Raw genomic sequence first — 15815 nt, 5'->3', positions numbered from 1 at the left:
CCCGCTTAGAATTTCATTAATTAAAGTCTCTGTCGTCTCCGTCGGTGCTTCAGACCTATTTATTTCTTTATAGAAACGCGCTAAAACTAATCCCGTCGCAAATGTCGCTTGACTAATTTAAAAGGTTGATTTTGAAATCGCGAGACCCTACCAAGTACTCCGTTTTAAGCGAAAAGTCATTTTATGTTTTGTCGTTAAGCCTATTTCCTAAATCGATTTATTTAATCGATTTTTCCCACTGCCAAATTTAAAACAAGTTGGGCTAACCCCAAGAACTAGTATTGGTCACCGCCAGCCAAGCCTACCACCAAAGAGTGCATTAAGAAATGGAGTAGAAGCTAACAACTTTCGCGAGGCATTTTATTTATTTTTATTTTTATTATTATTTATTTATGTTCTAAGTTTCCTCCTAATAACTGGTTAGTCATATTTCAACCAATAAGAGAGCAGAGATTATCTTTCTCTGAGCCTATACCGGAAGCTGGGAGGGAAACGAATCAATGCGGGTACTATTCATCTCAGCTTTCTACTCCTTCTCTTTATTCACTCCTGTCTCTTGGAGAGGAAAATGGGACGGATGAAGAAAATACGGGTTACATAACATTGATTAGCTTTTGTCACGTGGTTTACTGTTGGTATATCGCGCCCTCTCTCCACCACACGAAGTGGTATTTTCAAAAAGTAGCCAGACACGTGTTCTTTCACGTACTCAATAGTCATAAGCTAATTACTATGGAATTATTGGGTTAACAAGTTAAGAATGTGATCAAAAGTGCATAGAATATGTTAGCATTTACCGGTTCAATCTCTTGAAGTGGGTTTGACTGTTCAATATCTTGAAGTAGATTTAGCTGTTCAATCTCTTGAAGTGGGTTTGACTGTTCATTCTCTTGAAGTGGGTTGGACTGTTCAATATCTTGAAGTGGGTTGGACTGTTCAATATCTTGAAGTGGGTTGGACTGTTCAATATCTTGAAGTGGGTTCGACTGTTCAATCTCTTGAAATGCGTTCGACTGTTCAGTCTCTTGAAGTGGGTTTGACTGTTCAGTCTCTTGAAATGCGTTTGACTGTTCATTCTCTTGAAATGAATTTGACTGTTCATTGTCTTGAAATGGGTTTGAGTCTTCACTCTCTTCAAATGGGTTTGGTATTTGAATCTTTCGAACTGGTTTTTGCTTTTCAATCCCTTGAAATATGTCTGGCAAATCAATATTAAATCTAATTGGGTAGGGATGTTCTTTGGTTGGACCTAATCCATTAACGAAATGTTTTGAACATACGTGATGATGCGATTTAATGTCGGTTGGCTTAATATCACTCCGGTTAATAGCATTTAACCATATAAGGCATTTCCCATAGTCTCTCGATGGTTTTGGAACAGGGTAAAATAGGAGATTTGGGTTGCGTGTAGCCGCGGAAGTTTCACGGCTTTTACACAACCTATACACGCAATACTTCACCATTTTTCTAAGAAAAATCAGTGGGGGGTTTGAGAATTTAGGCTTAAGCCTATAACTTTCTAAAACACTCCAGCCACCGCGTTTTATTTGCCTGTGTACAAACACAAATTTAGCACCTGCGACGATGCTCTGTCTGTGTATGTGTATCTTTCCTGTTTATGTGTAGAGCTCGTATACACGAAAAACAAGTTGGAATACGCGCCTTTTTAAAGGGTACTGGCAATGCCGCTTGCCACCTGATTAGTTCAAAACAAGTTCTTTCCCCCCCCCCTATCCCTATCTCTGCCGTTGTAGGCGTTTTGAACTGTTGTCAGTCTAAAAAGGGCGTACCGTTACGTATCCCTGCCCAAACTGAGACACATTTATTTTACCATGCCTATTTTAAATGACAACTTGTGTGTGAAATATATTGGCGGGAAAAGTTTTTCTTTTTTCTTTTTCATAAGCAATTCAAATTTCGCGGTAATGTCACGTGGTAGAATGACATCAATGCGCGAGAACCGCGACGCGTAGAAAAATTAATCTAGGGATCGGGTAGACATTTTGTTTATCGAGTTTTGGTTTTTTTACGACTCGGTTGCGATGTTTTAATTAATTTTTGCACGTTTTTAATCGCAATTAGGCTTCGCTTATTAGCGTAAGTAATTTATCGTTTTCGGGTTAATATCAAAAATCACGGTATTAACAGCCCTATGAAAGATAAGTCGCGATGAATGAAAGTAAAAAATTTAAGCTTTTAAGCCTTGGCCACTATGGAACTAATTGCATAATAATTGTTTTGGTCACATTTACTACGATGTCTTACGGTAAGTTAATTTTTAATGACGTTAATTACGAAGTTTACGTCTTAATTAAACGTAATTACGGTATTTAGCCAACATCATGGATGATATTCATTATATGAAAGCTTGTTTTCCGTGGTTCAGACCTTCCGAATCTAAACTAGGACCTTATAATTGCTCATTGGGATGTAGTTTACAAATGGCTTATACCCATCAAGAAGTCGCTTTATGTTATCGTGGTAATTTACTTAATTATCATAATTAACTTTAAAGATAATATTAAAATTAAAAAACCCCTTGACAATACAGATGGTAGAACTGGAATTGAATGCAAAACAGACAATGATTGCAAACGGTTATTTGAAATGTCATATTGCAAAAAAACACTTTGTTTATGCGAAGATAAAGCTGCTGACCGTTATACTTCTATTGATGATTTAACTGCTGATTCTAAAATAAATTTCTGCGTTGCTCCGGCTGATATTAGAAGAAGTATTCATATCCCATTACTTCCTTTGTTCCCATGGAGAACATTATTGATTATATTTGGAACATTAGTCATGACTGGACTTTTACTGATGACCCTAAAATGGATTTCACCAATGTAATGACTAAAATTGACCCCCTTCCTTTATCTTAATTAAAAACCACTAATTGTTTTTGGTTAAATTAATAAATTTCTTTCAGAATTAGTACAATCAGAGAATACCAAGGTTCCGATAATGTCTCCCAACTCCGCAGGTTAAGAATTGACGAAGTTAATGAAGCAATTAGGAACTCAAACCTTTCCCCTCAGGAACATTGTCACCCCCCAGGACCCCCTCTACCGGATAAACCCCCGCCATACGAAGCTGCTGTACAATTTTCAGATTCTTTGCCCAGTTATGACGAGAGTCAGAAACCCTCGTATTTTCAAGGAACTCCAGGAAATTCAGTTTTGAGTATTCCCTCTATGAGATATCATCCCGGTCAGAACCCACAAGACCCTCAAAGCTTGACCATTGACCAAACTCCGTCCTCTAGTAGTAGTAGTAATGTAGAATCTCCAGAAATTGCAATAACCAGTACCACAAATGAATCTGAGGGAGCCACTACTTCAAATGGAGATATAACTAACACTAGGGTCAAAACTTAAAGTTAATGGGAAAGTTAAAGTTAATCCATTATTTGGGTCCAATTTTATTGCATTTTCATTGTTAGGCCTAAACTAGAAATTCCTTTATATAACTTTATATATAAAAAATAGGCCTAGTTTACAATGTTATACATAGTATTTACAACGATTGTTAAATATAGAAGAAGAAATCTCAAAACATACACGATAAAATAAAAAAAAATGTATATTTTTTAATATTGTTATACTACTGTTAAAAAAAAAAATCCTGACTTTTTTAGGTTTATAATATTATTAGGAAGATGAATATTTCTAATAAAGATACTTTATAGTCTACTGTTTCATTTATTTAATGATTTCTTTTTTTATTTCAGAAAAATAGGCCAAATTAGGCTTAGGAATAGCGTAGACAGATTAGGCTTAGGAATACGCGGGAAAAAGTTTCGCGGTCAATATTTGAACTATTGAAAAAAGCGCCATCTTTTGACGAACTTCCGAGGTTTATGTAAAATAAGCCAAGCCAAGGCTTAAGTGACAAAGTCTTTGTTTTAGTCTCTCGACTATTACGACTTCTTCCGTTATTAAAAAGTTAATTACGTTATAATTAATCGAAATTAACGACTGTTTTACTAATAAGTACTAAACAATAATTACTTAACTTTAAATACAAAGTTTTAAAACTAAATTAACACCCTGAAATTATCGTAATATTCTAAGCCTAATTTATCATGGCGTCTGCATTAACACCATGTACTGATAGTTCCCAAGATACTTGTACTAGCGAAACAAGTACCGGCCATACCCCGGGTAATTAACAGTTTATTTAATTATAATTAAGTTAATTTGAACGATAATTAACCAAGGTACAATATAGATTCATCTCCGAGCGTCAATATGGGGGCTTTAAAAACAAATGCATCATCAATGGGTGGGAATTTTACATCATCTTTGCCACAAACATCGGCATCTCATGGAACTGGATTAAATAATCAAAGTGTCAGTAACATGGAATTGTTACAAAAAAGGCGAAGTTCCTCTCGATCTATAAAACGAAAGAAATTTGATGATGAGTTAGTGGAAAGTTCGTTTTTTAAAAGTGAAAGAAGATCAGGGAGTGGTTCAGCCGCAGGTGCAGGATCGGGGACTTCTAATGTCACAGCTAGTGCCAGTAGAGTCCCTTTACCCGCTGGGGTCATTGGAATTGCGGGTCCTAATACTGTAGACTTATTTCCGACCACAAATTTAAATACCTCTACTGACATATCAGTTAAAGATACTTTGACACCAGCCATAGCGGAGAAGAAAAAGGTATGTTTAATGTTTATTATCATTTATCAATAACTTATTCTTTAATTAATTAATTATTAATAAAATTAGCCACCTAAATCAACACCAAAGAGGCTAAAGAAAAGTAAAACTGCCCAATCAGTTTTAACAAAAGATTTGGGTCGTTGGAAACCAACTGATGATTTAGCGTTAATCATTTCCGTTCAAAGAACAAATGATTTAGAAGCTGTTCATAGAGGGGTCAAATTCTCATGCAGATTTACATTGCAAGAGATACAAGAACGGTGGTACGCCTTGCTCTATGACCAAGCTATCTCAAAGTATGACTGGAAATTAATTAAATCATTTGATTTAATTAATAATTTAAAATTTTGATTAAAAAACCAATAGAGTTGCACTTTCTGCCATTAAACAATTGCACCCTGATTCAATTTCTCAAGTGCAAAGCAAAGCACTCTTTAGCTCGGATGAAGAGAAAATATTGAGCACTGTCATGTCTGTACGTGATATTTAAATTAGATTAAATTAATTAGTTAATTAATTAAATGCGATTTAATTACTTAAAAAGACAAGTCAACCAACTTTGGAAACATTCCAAGAATTATTACCAAAACATCCCGATGTTTTTTTGGCAACTAGAACTGCAAAATCATTATTATCTCATTGGAATTTAATGAAACAATATAATTTATTACCTGATCAAATTGGTATTATCTTAATTAAATTAAATTAATTTTATTTTAAAATTAATCCTATTTATAATTACAGTTCAACCTTTGCCTAAAGGTGATCAACTCTCAAATTTTTCTGATGCAGAAGATATGCTTGAAGATAATGAATTAATGTAAAATTAATTTATTTATTAATTAATTTAATGATTTAAATTAATTTATTATTAATTAATCTAATGATTTAAATTAATTTATTATTAATTAATTTAATGATTTAAATTAATTAATTATTAATTAATTTAATGATTTAAATTAATTTATTATTAATTAATTTAATGATTTAAATTAATTTATTATTAATTAATTTAATGATTTAAGCTAATTTATTATTAATTAATTTAATGATTTAAATTAATTTATTATAATTAATTTAATGATTTAAATTAATTTATTATTAATTATTTTAATGATTTAAATTAATTTATTATAATTAATTTAATGATTTAAATTAATTTATTATAATTAATTTAATGATTTAAATTAATTTATTATTAATTAATTTAATGATTTAAATTAATTTATTATCATTAATTTAATGATTTAAATTAATTTATTATTCATTAATTTAATGATTTAAATTAATTTATTATTAATTAACTTAATGATTTAAATTAATAATTTTAATTTTAGGGAAACTCGAGATGAAGCTTTAGAACATGGTATTAATTTTAATTATTAAAATTTTTAATTGATTTTTTTTTTAATTTATTGTAAATATTTTTTTTCCAAAAATTGAAGAATTGGCTGTAATGGATAGAAAATCCAAATTGGAAATTCGTAAATTGGAAAATGAAATTCCAAAATGGCAGGTTTTGGTTGATACTATAACCGGGGTTTCACCCCCTGATTTTGATAATCAAACTTTAGCAGTTTTAAGAGGACGTTTAGTTCGTTATTTAATGAGATCCAAAGAGGTAATTAATTTTAAATTAATTATTTTTAATTACAATATTTGTAAAATTCATCACTAATAATTTTTTAAATTCAGATTACAATTGGTAGAAATACAAAAGTTAGTAAAGTAGATGTAGACCTATCTCTGGAGGGTCCAGCTTGGAAAATATCCCGTCAACAAGGCACAATTAAATTGAAAAGTAGCGGAGAATTCTTTGTATTTAATGAAGGAAAAAGATCTATTTATGTTGATGGAAAACCAGCCTTACCTGGCAGCAAATATAAATTGAACAGCAATTCTGTCATTGAATTTTCAGGATTAAAGTTCATTTTTCAGATTAATCAAGAATTAGTTAATGCAATTAGACAGGAAGTGGCAAAAACAGCTGCTTAAAAAGAAACATTTTGTAAACATATTTGTAAATAAATTTTATACCTATTTTGTTGTCTTAAATTTTTTTTTTGTGTTCCATTCCTATAAAAACTTGCGTAATTTTAATTTGCTTTTGAGAATTTTAAAATCGGGATGGGAAACCTATATTTATGGTGCAACCAACTTGTTTTTCCGAAAATACGCTTGAATTTAGCTTCACCCTTAGTTCTCAATAGGGGTGTATTATAATTGAGCTTTTGTAAAAGTAGAAGTTAAATTCCTTTATAATTTTTTACTTTTGTTTAGCAGAGGTAATTTTGTTGTATTTCCATAAAAACTTACATAATTTGCTTTTGTAAATTTTGAACTCGGTGGTCCGGATGGGAAACCTATATTTATGGTGCACCCAACTTGTTTTTCTGAACATACGCGTGAATTTAGCTTCACCCCGTAATTCTCAATAGGAGTGTATTATAATTGAGCTTTTGTAAAAGCAGAAGTTAAATTCCTTTATAATTTTTTTACTTTTATTTAGCAGAGGTAATTGTGTTGTATTACTATAAAAACTTAAATAATTTCCTTTTGAAAATTTTGAACTCGGTAGTCGGGATGGGAAACCTATAATTATGGTGCAGCCAACTTGTTTTTCCAAAAATACCCGTGAATTTAGCTTCACCCCGTAATTCTCAATAGGAGTGCATTATAATTGAGCTTTGTAAAAGTCGTAAGAATAGTAGAGTGTAAATTCCTTTATAATTTTTTACTTTTATTGAGCAGAGGTAATTTTTACAGAAAATAGTTATTTAGTTAGTACCTAGGTTCCTAAAAGTTAATTAGAATTTATAAAACAGAATTTTTAAAGGCGTAGTTTTAAAACAAACTTTCAAATAATTAATTTTAATTGAATAGTTGTTAAAAGTAATAGTCCCGAAAATTAGGAAAAATATTAAAATTAAACAGTCATTAAAAATTAGCCTTTAATAGATTTGACTGATTTAGTTTGAGGAGTTGATTGCTGTTCGGCTCCAGTATTTCTTACTGGTACGCCCAATAACTCCGAAATGTAAGCGGTTTTGGAAACCAATGGAGTGGCGTCACTCTCTTGTTCTTGGTTTAGTGATTGTTGAGACAATTCAGATGGTCCTGATGGTAGGCTAACAACATTAACTTGTTCCAAAGGAGCCTGTGACCTTGGTTGACTTTCTTTAACCCTGAGAGACTCGAAATTAGTTGGGAATGCGGGTTCCTGTCTGAGTTCTTCAAGTACCGCGGTGGACTTTTGTTGGGTTAGGGGCGTCGAATCTTGTTCTTGAACCAAAATGGTACTTTGTTGTTGAGATACTTGGGATTGTGTTGGTAACCTTCTCACGGGTGCTTGTGTTGGGGCTGGAAGGGGGATGTATCTGGTAGGTTGGCGTTGAGGTTGGGAAATGGCGGATGACGCCTGGCTTGAGCTTGGGGCATTTTGTCTGGTAATACCTGTTGATGGTCTTCGGGTTTGTGGTGCTACGAAAGCTGGCCTAGCTGGCTGAGGGCGAGGTTGTTGGGATGTCGCTAAAGAAGCTGGTCTAGCTGGTTGTTGGCGAGCTCGTTGGGATGACCCAACGGAAGCTGGTCTAGCTGGTTGAGATCGTATCGGGGCGTAATTGTAGCCACTATCCTGTCCAGGACCCGCTTGTAGTTCGATGTAACCTCCGTCTTGGTTGCCCGATCCCTGATATCCTTGTCCACCTTGGGCGATAACGAATGAAGAACCGCCTTGTTCTCTCAAATATCCTCCCGCTTGGTTTCCATCATCTAATACTACGATTTGACCACCTTGTTGACCACCGCCAATTCCACCTTGACCATCTAATACAACGATCTGATTTGCACCTTGTTGAGAGCCACGCTGGCCTTGTCCAGCTAATTCTACAATTTGACCACCTTGTTGACCACCTCCGTATCCACCTTGTCCATCTAATAACACGATCTGTCCTTGTTGAGATCCTCGTTGACCTTGTCCATCTAGTTGTACAATTTGACCTCCTTGTTGACCACCTCCAATTCCACCTTGCCCATCTAATACTACGATCTGACCAGCACCTTGTTGAGATCCTCGTTGACCTTGTCCATCTAGTTGTACAATTTGACCTCCTTGTTGACCACCTCCAATTCCACCTTGCCCATCTAATACTACGATCTGACCAGCACCTTGTTGAGAGCCACGCTGGCCTTGTCCAGCTAATTCTACAATTTGACCACCTTGTTGACCACCTCCGTATCCACCTTGTCCATCTAATAACACGATCTGTCCTTGTTGAGATCCTCTTTGACCTTGCCCATTGATTTCTACAATTTGACCCCCTTGTTGGCCACCTCTAATTCCACCTTGGTCGTCTAATACCACGATTTGACCAGCACCTTGTTGGGATCCTTGTTGACCTTGTCCATCTAATACCACGATCTGACCACCACCTTGTTGATAACCTTGCTGACTTTGTCCATCTAATACGACAATCTGTCCTCCTTGTTGTCCATTACCTCCTTGAGAATCTAAATAACTTCCGTATTGTGGTGGGAGTAAAAGCGGTCTATTGGCTCCCGAATTTCTGTTTCCGTTAGATACAGGGCGAGGTCTAGGTGCCTGTTCCCTAATGGTGGTCACTGGTCTCGGGACGTAACGAGCTGGGGCGGGTAAAGGAGCCGGGAGTTTGCGAATAATCGGTGCTGGTCTGGCCGAAGATAGTGGACCGGAACCTCTCAAACTTGGACTGGCCAGGGAATCTCTGGGAATGGTTTTACGAATAATTTGAGGTTGCGATCTTGAACCGAAACCGGATGGTGAACCAGCTGGTCGACTGATTGTTTTGCGGACTACTTGAACTGGTCCTGAATTTCTTTGAGTAGGAGCTGATGAGCTACCTGATGTTGTCTTGATAGAAATTGGTCCGGCGTTTCGTAGAGATGGAGCTGATGAGCTTCCTGATGTTGTCTTGATGGAAATTGGCCCGGCGTTTCGTAGAGATGGAGCTGATGAGCTTCCTGATGTTGTCTTGATAGAAATTGGTCCGGCGTTTCGTAGAGATGGAGCTGATGAGCTTCCTGATGTGGTTTTGATGGAAATTGGTCCGGCGTTTCTTAGAGATGGAGCCGATGAGCTGCCTGATGTTGTCTTGATAGAAATTGGTCCGGCGTTTCTTAGAGATGGAGCTGATGAGCTGCCTGATGTTGTCTTGATAGAAATTGGTCCGGCGTTTCTTAGAGATGGAGCTGATGAACTTCCAGATGTTGTCTTGATGGAAATTGGTCTACCCGATGCGGAAGAATCCCTAATGGTAGTTTTACCGGAGCTCCTTAGAACTGGAGCAGGCGCGGAAGTTCTCAGAAAATCTTGAGGCTCTTCGATAATCACAATTTGTTCCTCTTGTTGGGGTACCTGACCAAATGAAAGTGGTCCCGATCCCAAAGACGAACCGGAATCTAAGGATTGGATAAGAACTGGGGAAGCGGGAGCTTGCTCTTGTATAAGTACTTGTTGAGGTTCGGATTGAATCAAAATTTGCGCCTGTTGAGCTTGAGAGTTCCTTAAAGATGGCGATTGGTTAGAATCCCTGATGATAGTTTTAACACCTCCAGATTGTCCAAGAGAGTTTCCGATGACACTCGGTGATAATGAAGATCCTGTTTTGATAGAGATTGGTCCAGAGTTTCTGAGACTTGGTTGAGATGATGAAGCTGGTTGGATTGTTTTGATTGAAATTGGAGCTGGACCAGCTGATGATGGGGATAGTGAAGATCCAGTTTTGATAGAGATTGGTCCAGAGTTTCTGAGACTTGGTTGAGATGATGAAGCTGGTTGGATTGTTTTGATTGAAATTGGAGCTGGACCAGCTGATGACGGGGATAACGAAGATCCAGTTTTGATAGAGATTGGTCCAGAGTTTCTGAGACTTGGTTGAGATGATGAAGCTGGTTGGATTGTTTTGATTGAAATTGGTGCTGGACCAGCTGATGATGGGGATAACGAAGATCCAGTTTTGATAGAGTTCCTAAGACTTGGTAAAGACGATGAAGCTGGTTGGACTGTTTTGATAGAAAGTGGTGCTTGACTTCTTGAAGATGGTGACTTAATGGAAAGGGGCGAAGCGTTTCTAAGTGACGGCAACGAAACCGAGCCTCCATGAACAGCCTTAATGGATATTGGTCTTCTATTTTTTATAGAAGGAGCGTTTCTTAAGGATGGTGAGGCAGATTGGTCCCTATTTATAGTTTTAGTTGAAGGTCTAGGTTGTCCCGCGTTGCGAGAGCCAGCTGCCTCAATTTGTTCGATTGGTACCAAAACCAACTGTTCCTGTTGAGGTTGTTCTTGAACCAGAACAATTTGGGGCTCTTGCTGTTGTTGTTGTACTTCTTGGATTATCACTTGAGGTTCTTGAATACTCGCGCGGTTGAACGATGGTCTACTTGGAAGTTTGCTGGATGAACTGGGGCTAACGCTTCTAGCTGGTCCCTTGGCCGATGGACTGGGTGGGCTTTTGATAGAGACCAAGGCGGGACCGGGTTGAGATGCCCTTGATAGTCCGTCATTGTTGATGTTAGATTGAGTAATTTGTTCCAAAGGTCCGGATGAACCGATGTTCTCTTGAATAAGAATAGTACCAGGTCCTTGACTGCGGCTAAGTTGATCCTCGATAATAATTTGGTCCCTAATAATTGGACCCCTTAAAGCCGGTTCTCCCGAGAGTGAAGATTGTTCCAATGGCCCGCTTGATGCCGATTGTGAAAGAGGACCTTGGCTAATTTGTTCCAAAGGTCCGGTAGACTGTTGAGAAATTGGTCCTTCACTGATAAGTACAACTGCTGGGCCACTCGATTTTTGTTCGACTTCTTGGGTTAGAGCTCCTTGACTTATTTGTTCCAACGGACGTGAATCGGACGCTAGAGATTTTTGGCTAACTTGTTCCAAAGGCCGCGAATCGGACGCTAGAGATTTTTGACTAACTTGTTCCAAAGGACCGGAATTCAATTCCTGAACAATCGGACCTTGACTGATGACTTCTAAAGGACTAGATCTGAGGGAGGCAGCGGGAGCTTGTTGGATAATTTGTTCTAGAGGACCGCTTGATTGAACGGATTGTACCAGAATAAGTTCTCCTTGGTTACCAGCTCCGGAGTCTAAGCTAGACGCTTCTTGGGCGATTGGTTCTTGGCTTATCTGTTCCAAAGGTCCACTCGATTTGGAAAGCGAATCCGATGTATCATCCGCACCTTGGCTTATTTGTAACACGATTGGTCCGGAATCGCTGGCGGGTCCTTGACTAATTTGTTCCAACGGTCCGCTTGATTTTGACAATGCATCGGAACTACTATCAGGTCCTTGACTAATTTGAACAATTGGTCCAGAATCGCTGGCGGGTCCTTGACTTATCTGTTCCAACGGTCCGCTTGATTTTGACAATGCATCGGAGCTGCTATCAGGTCCTTGACTAATCTGAACAATTGGTCCGGAATCGCTGGTTGGTCCTTGACTAATCTGTTCCAGTGGCCCGCTCGATTTCGACAATGCATCGGAACTACTGTCAGGTCCTTGACTAATTTGAACAATTGGTCCGGAATCGCTAGCGGGTCCTTGACTAATCTGTTCCAATGGTCCGCTCGATTTCGACAATGCATCGGAGCTACTGTCAGGTCCTTGACTAATTTGAACAATTGGTCCAGAATCGCTAGCGGGTCCTTGACTAATCTGTTCCAATGGTCCGCTCGATTTCGACAATGCATCGGAGCTACTATCAGGTCCTTGGATAATTTGAACAATCTGGGGTCCTTGACTTATTTGTTCCAATGATCCGCTAGATTTTACCAAAGCATCTTGAGAACTGCTATCGGCTCCTTGACTGATTTGAGCAATGGCTTCGGAATCTTGCGTGGAGGGTCCTTGACTAATTTGGGTCGGAGCCTGTTCTTGTACCAATACCAAAGCCGGTTCGGATCTGGATGAAGACTTGAAATCGACTTCTTGTACCTGAACGCCTTCCGGTTTAACCGATCGAAGTTGAACTGGTTCTGGTAAAGACTCGATTCTGCCTTCTCTCGGCGAACTAATTCTTCTGGCGTATAAACCGGGGCTCGGTGGCAATGGACTCTTGACCTTGAATACGTTATCAGATCCTTGGGCTTCGCGATCCGCCTCAGCATCTTTGTCCGCGAAATCCTCGGAACTTCCTAACAAACTGTTCAGATGGTAATGCGAAGGGGCCTCCTCGCATTTAACATTGTACCAATAGTCGCACGTCTGCGTTCTTTGATTGAATATTGTCCCGGTGACGCACATGAAACTAGTCTTTTTGTTATGATGACAAACGTGGTAGATCTATAAAATCATTTTAAATTATTAGTTTAAAAATAACCTTTATTTTAAAATAAGTCTATTGTTTTACCTGACACTTGGTCTCAGTATCCGCGTAGTGTCCGTCAAATTCTTGATCGGAACACTTAAAACTAGTTTGGGGGATTTCCTCGTAATTGGGGTAATGTACCCCAGGTTCTCCCGCCCCCACCATGTGTTTGCCTCCGTCATTGAACTTGTACAAGCCGTCGTCATAGTATTTCTGTATAGGAATGTATATTTATTATAGAATCGTTAACATATCCCTGGAGGAGGTAGCGATACTGACCTCTAGTCCATCCGGTCTGTAAGAACCATCATCGTAATAACTCGCTTCATCTCTGGGACGATTGTTACGATTCTGGATAAATATAATTAATTAAATTAAGTGTCGATTTGAGAACATCAACTTGGAAATAGTATTATTCTACCATAATCTATTGGTTTCCTACTACACCTTTCTAAATCTGACCTATGAACTATCATGAAATCATTAGGTTAATGTACTGATACTCAATTTAATTTAAATTATTTTCCAAGATATGTAAATTTGGCACCATCATCATCAACTCGGGTATAGGATGGAAACCACTAGATTATAGTAGAATAATACTATGTCCTTCTTGAATAAGTCTTTACCGAAGTCTCTTGGGCGTGGTTTACGGTTGCGGTTATACCAACCACTAACAAGCAGATAAAACGAACCCTCATTTTAGAGTCTGAAAATTAAATTAAATAAATTCCATGAAATTTCATGAAATATTTTCTTCCATCATTATAGAATCATCCAATTATTTCAAGGTAAATAACATTATTTATTTAAATTACTTAAACCTAATTTCGCAAAAAAACAACTCTAATCTAATTGGTCGAAACCACAAGTTCGTAGTTTGAATTAAAAACCATAAATTCTAACCTAAAACCTAAATCTAAGTTGAAAAATTAGCATATGACATTGAGAATTAGTATAGGGTTTTAATGTTTTCTCGATTTTTTTCCCTTCCCAGTAAGATATATAGACTGTATCCGGATTCTGTATTATAAGAATGTTTCTGACCTTTTTAACCCTTTCGAAAGAAAAAGTATTTTAAATCAGAGATGAGTCAAAAAAAATCAAAAAAAATCTAGGATAAAACTGGATTTGGATTTTCTTTAATCTTAAAAAGTTTCGGTTGGGAAAGTTTGTGAATTCCGATACGGTTTGGTTTATTTTGCAAGAGTGAAAAAATATTAATCAGATAAAAACAGCTAGGGCAATAAGGTCGTCCGACTGACTTAAAGAAGAAGAAGATACTAACCACCGAACTACTTAACTGTAAAGAAACTAGCGGGATTAAATTTGTGACTCCTAGACTTCAAGTCGAGCTATCAAAGTTTTTTTAACTTCAATAAAAAGGGAATTTTTGAGTTACCAAAAAAATATATTAAAATTCGTAACGTATTTTCAAATAATGTTAGAATCTTCTTCATTTAATTGGGAATATAAACTGATTAATTAGTTTATTTATTTTAACTAATTAGCGCTTCCTCCCCCCCCCGAAACCTAACCTAACCAAACCCAATCAAACTCCTTATTTAATTTAATTTAATATTCTTATAACTTAAATTGTCAGTCATATTTCTTTGAATCTTCTTCACGAACTGATCTGTTACAAAAAGAGTTATATAGCCTATCTCAGAAGTCTTGGTGTGACGTCAGCTATGCTATTTGCCCGTAGAACCAAAGTGGTACCAAACATGGGTGCCCACTGTTAAAGCTAAACCCGTGACGTTTTACATAGGCACTGACGTCACAACTGAGGTAGCTCTATTAATTTTTATTAATTAGCATCCCGGGAACCTATTTAAAGACAACTTGCAGTTGCGCAAAGTTGGTTTTGAATATGCAATTGCTATTTGAACGAGTTAAAACAGTGATTGTTCGGTGATAATCATACACTATTCCTTTAAAGAGAACAATCATTACGTACGCTATGAGTATACCAAGAAGCGATATCTAGTTTACTAGGGAGAAGTTGTGCCTAAGTATTCGCCGGGCGCCATAGTCCCAGTCCCCCTTTCAAAATACAAGGGGGGGACGTAGTAAAAGGAGAGAGGCCGGGCTATTTCGCTGCCTCTCCTCAGTCGGAAAATACAAGTAATTTTCGTCATTCGCGTCGCGCTGACGTGAGTTTTCAAGAACCAATGAGATGCTGCTGGTTGTAATTTAGAGGTGGCGGGGATTAACTACGGACCTAGGTACATTTGGACTGGAGCTAGAAATATGGCGAATTTACACCTTCTCCCTTGTAAACTAGATATCGCTTCTTGAGTATACTTAACTGTATTTCCAAATTCGACAGGGTGATTGATTTTTATCTGTATGTTCAAGTCTCATCATACGTGATTTGTTCGATTCGTTTTAAAATGTAAGGACGGTATCAGTAGTAAAAAGGGTTTTTACTGGGAGTTGTCGTTTTTAGAAGTCGTAAATTTTACCGGGTTTTTTTTTCTCCCCCCCCCCCCCCCAAAAAAATCTCAAATGTTTTTATTTTAATGGGTCAGAAAAGTTTGAAATCACCAGATTTAATTTCTTTTTTTCAAAAAAGAATTCGGAATTCTTTAACGAACATCAAATGTTTAATTAGTAAAGTTCTTAAAATATTAACGGAAATGGGATCAATGAAATCTTGATTAGATTATTTAATCTTTCATTGGAATTTAACGTAATTTTGCAAAATAACCGGAAGTTAACAATACGATTTTTTACCAAAAGATATAATTTTTCCAAAAATCGTTTATGCAAACACTAAATCGGTAAATTTTCC

The 15815-nt window shown here is 37.0% G+C and overlaps 3 protein-coding genes across 3 annotated transcripts; 2 read left to right on the top strand and 1 right to left on the bottom strand.

Moving 5' to 3' along the window:
- Positions 1-1967: 1967 nt before the first annotated feature.
- Positions 1968-3692, top strand: LOC149654813 (uncharacterized). Its single transcript, XM_089846467.1, has 4 exons — positions 1968-2266; positions 2335-2481; positions 2552-2846; positions 2930-3692. Exons 1-4 carry the CDS (start codon positions 2170-2172, stop codon positions 3375-3377), a joined length of 987 nt encoding a protein of 328 aa, XP_089702593.1. The 5' UTR covers positions 1968-2169; the 3' UTR covers positions 3378-3692.
- Positions 3693-3851: 159 nt separating this feature from the next.
- Rcd5 (microspherule protein Rcd5) lies at positions 3852-6722 on the top strand. Its single transcript, XM_089846466.1, has 10 exons — positions 3852-3992; positions 4074-4163; positions 4231-4664; positions 4734-4963; positions 5034-5142; positions 5212-5350; positions 5412-5487; positions 6005-6033; positions 6113-6288; positions 6363-6722. Exons 2-10 carry the CDS (start codon positions 4085-4087, stop codon positions 6660-6662), a joined length of 1572 nt encoding a protein of 523 aa, XP_089702592.1. The 5' UTR covers positions 3852-3992; positions 4074-4084; the 3' UTR covers positions 6663-6722.
- Positions 6723-7410: 688 nt separating this feature from the next.
- Positions 7411-13913, bottom strand: LOC149654811 (uncharacterized). Its single transcript, XM_089845294.1, has 4 exons — positions 13648-13913; positions 13298-13369; positions 13061-13231; positions 7411-12993 (listed from the first exon to the last, which is right to left on the bottom strand). Exons 1-4 carry the CDS (start codon positions 13717-13719, stop codon positions 7612-7614), a joined length of 5697 nt encoding a protein of 1898 aa, XP_089701420.1. The 5' UTR covers positions 13720-13913; the 3' UTR covers positions 7411-7611.
- Positions 13914-15815: the final 1902 nt, after the last annotated feature.

This window comes from Phalangium opilio, unplaced genomic scaffold (genome assembly GCF_054372755.1).
Source record: "Phalangium opilio isolate 3A_F unplaced genomic scaffold, DU_Popi_V2 ptg000079l_1, whole genome shotgun sequence".
NCBI classification, from domain to species: domain Eukaryota; kingdom Metazoa; phylum Arthropoda; class Arachnida; order Opiliones; family Phalangiidae; genus Phalangium; species Phalangium opilio.
The sequence above is the reverse complement of the archived record's forward strand: the minus strand, read 5'-3'. Positions and strand labels throughout refer to the sequence as shown.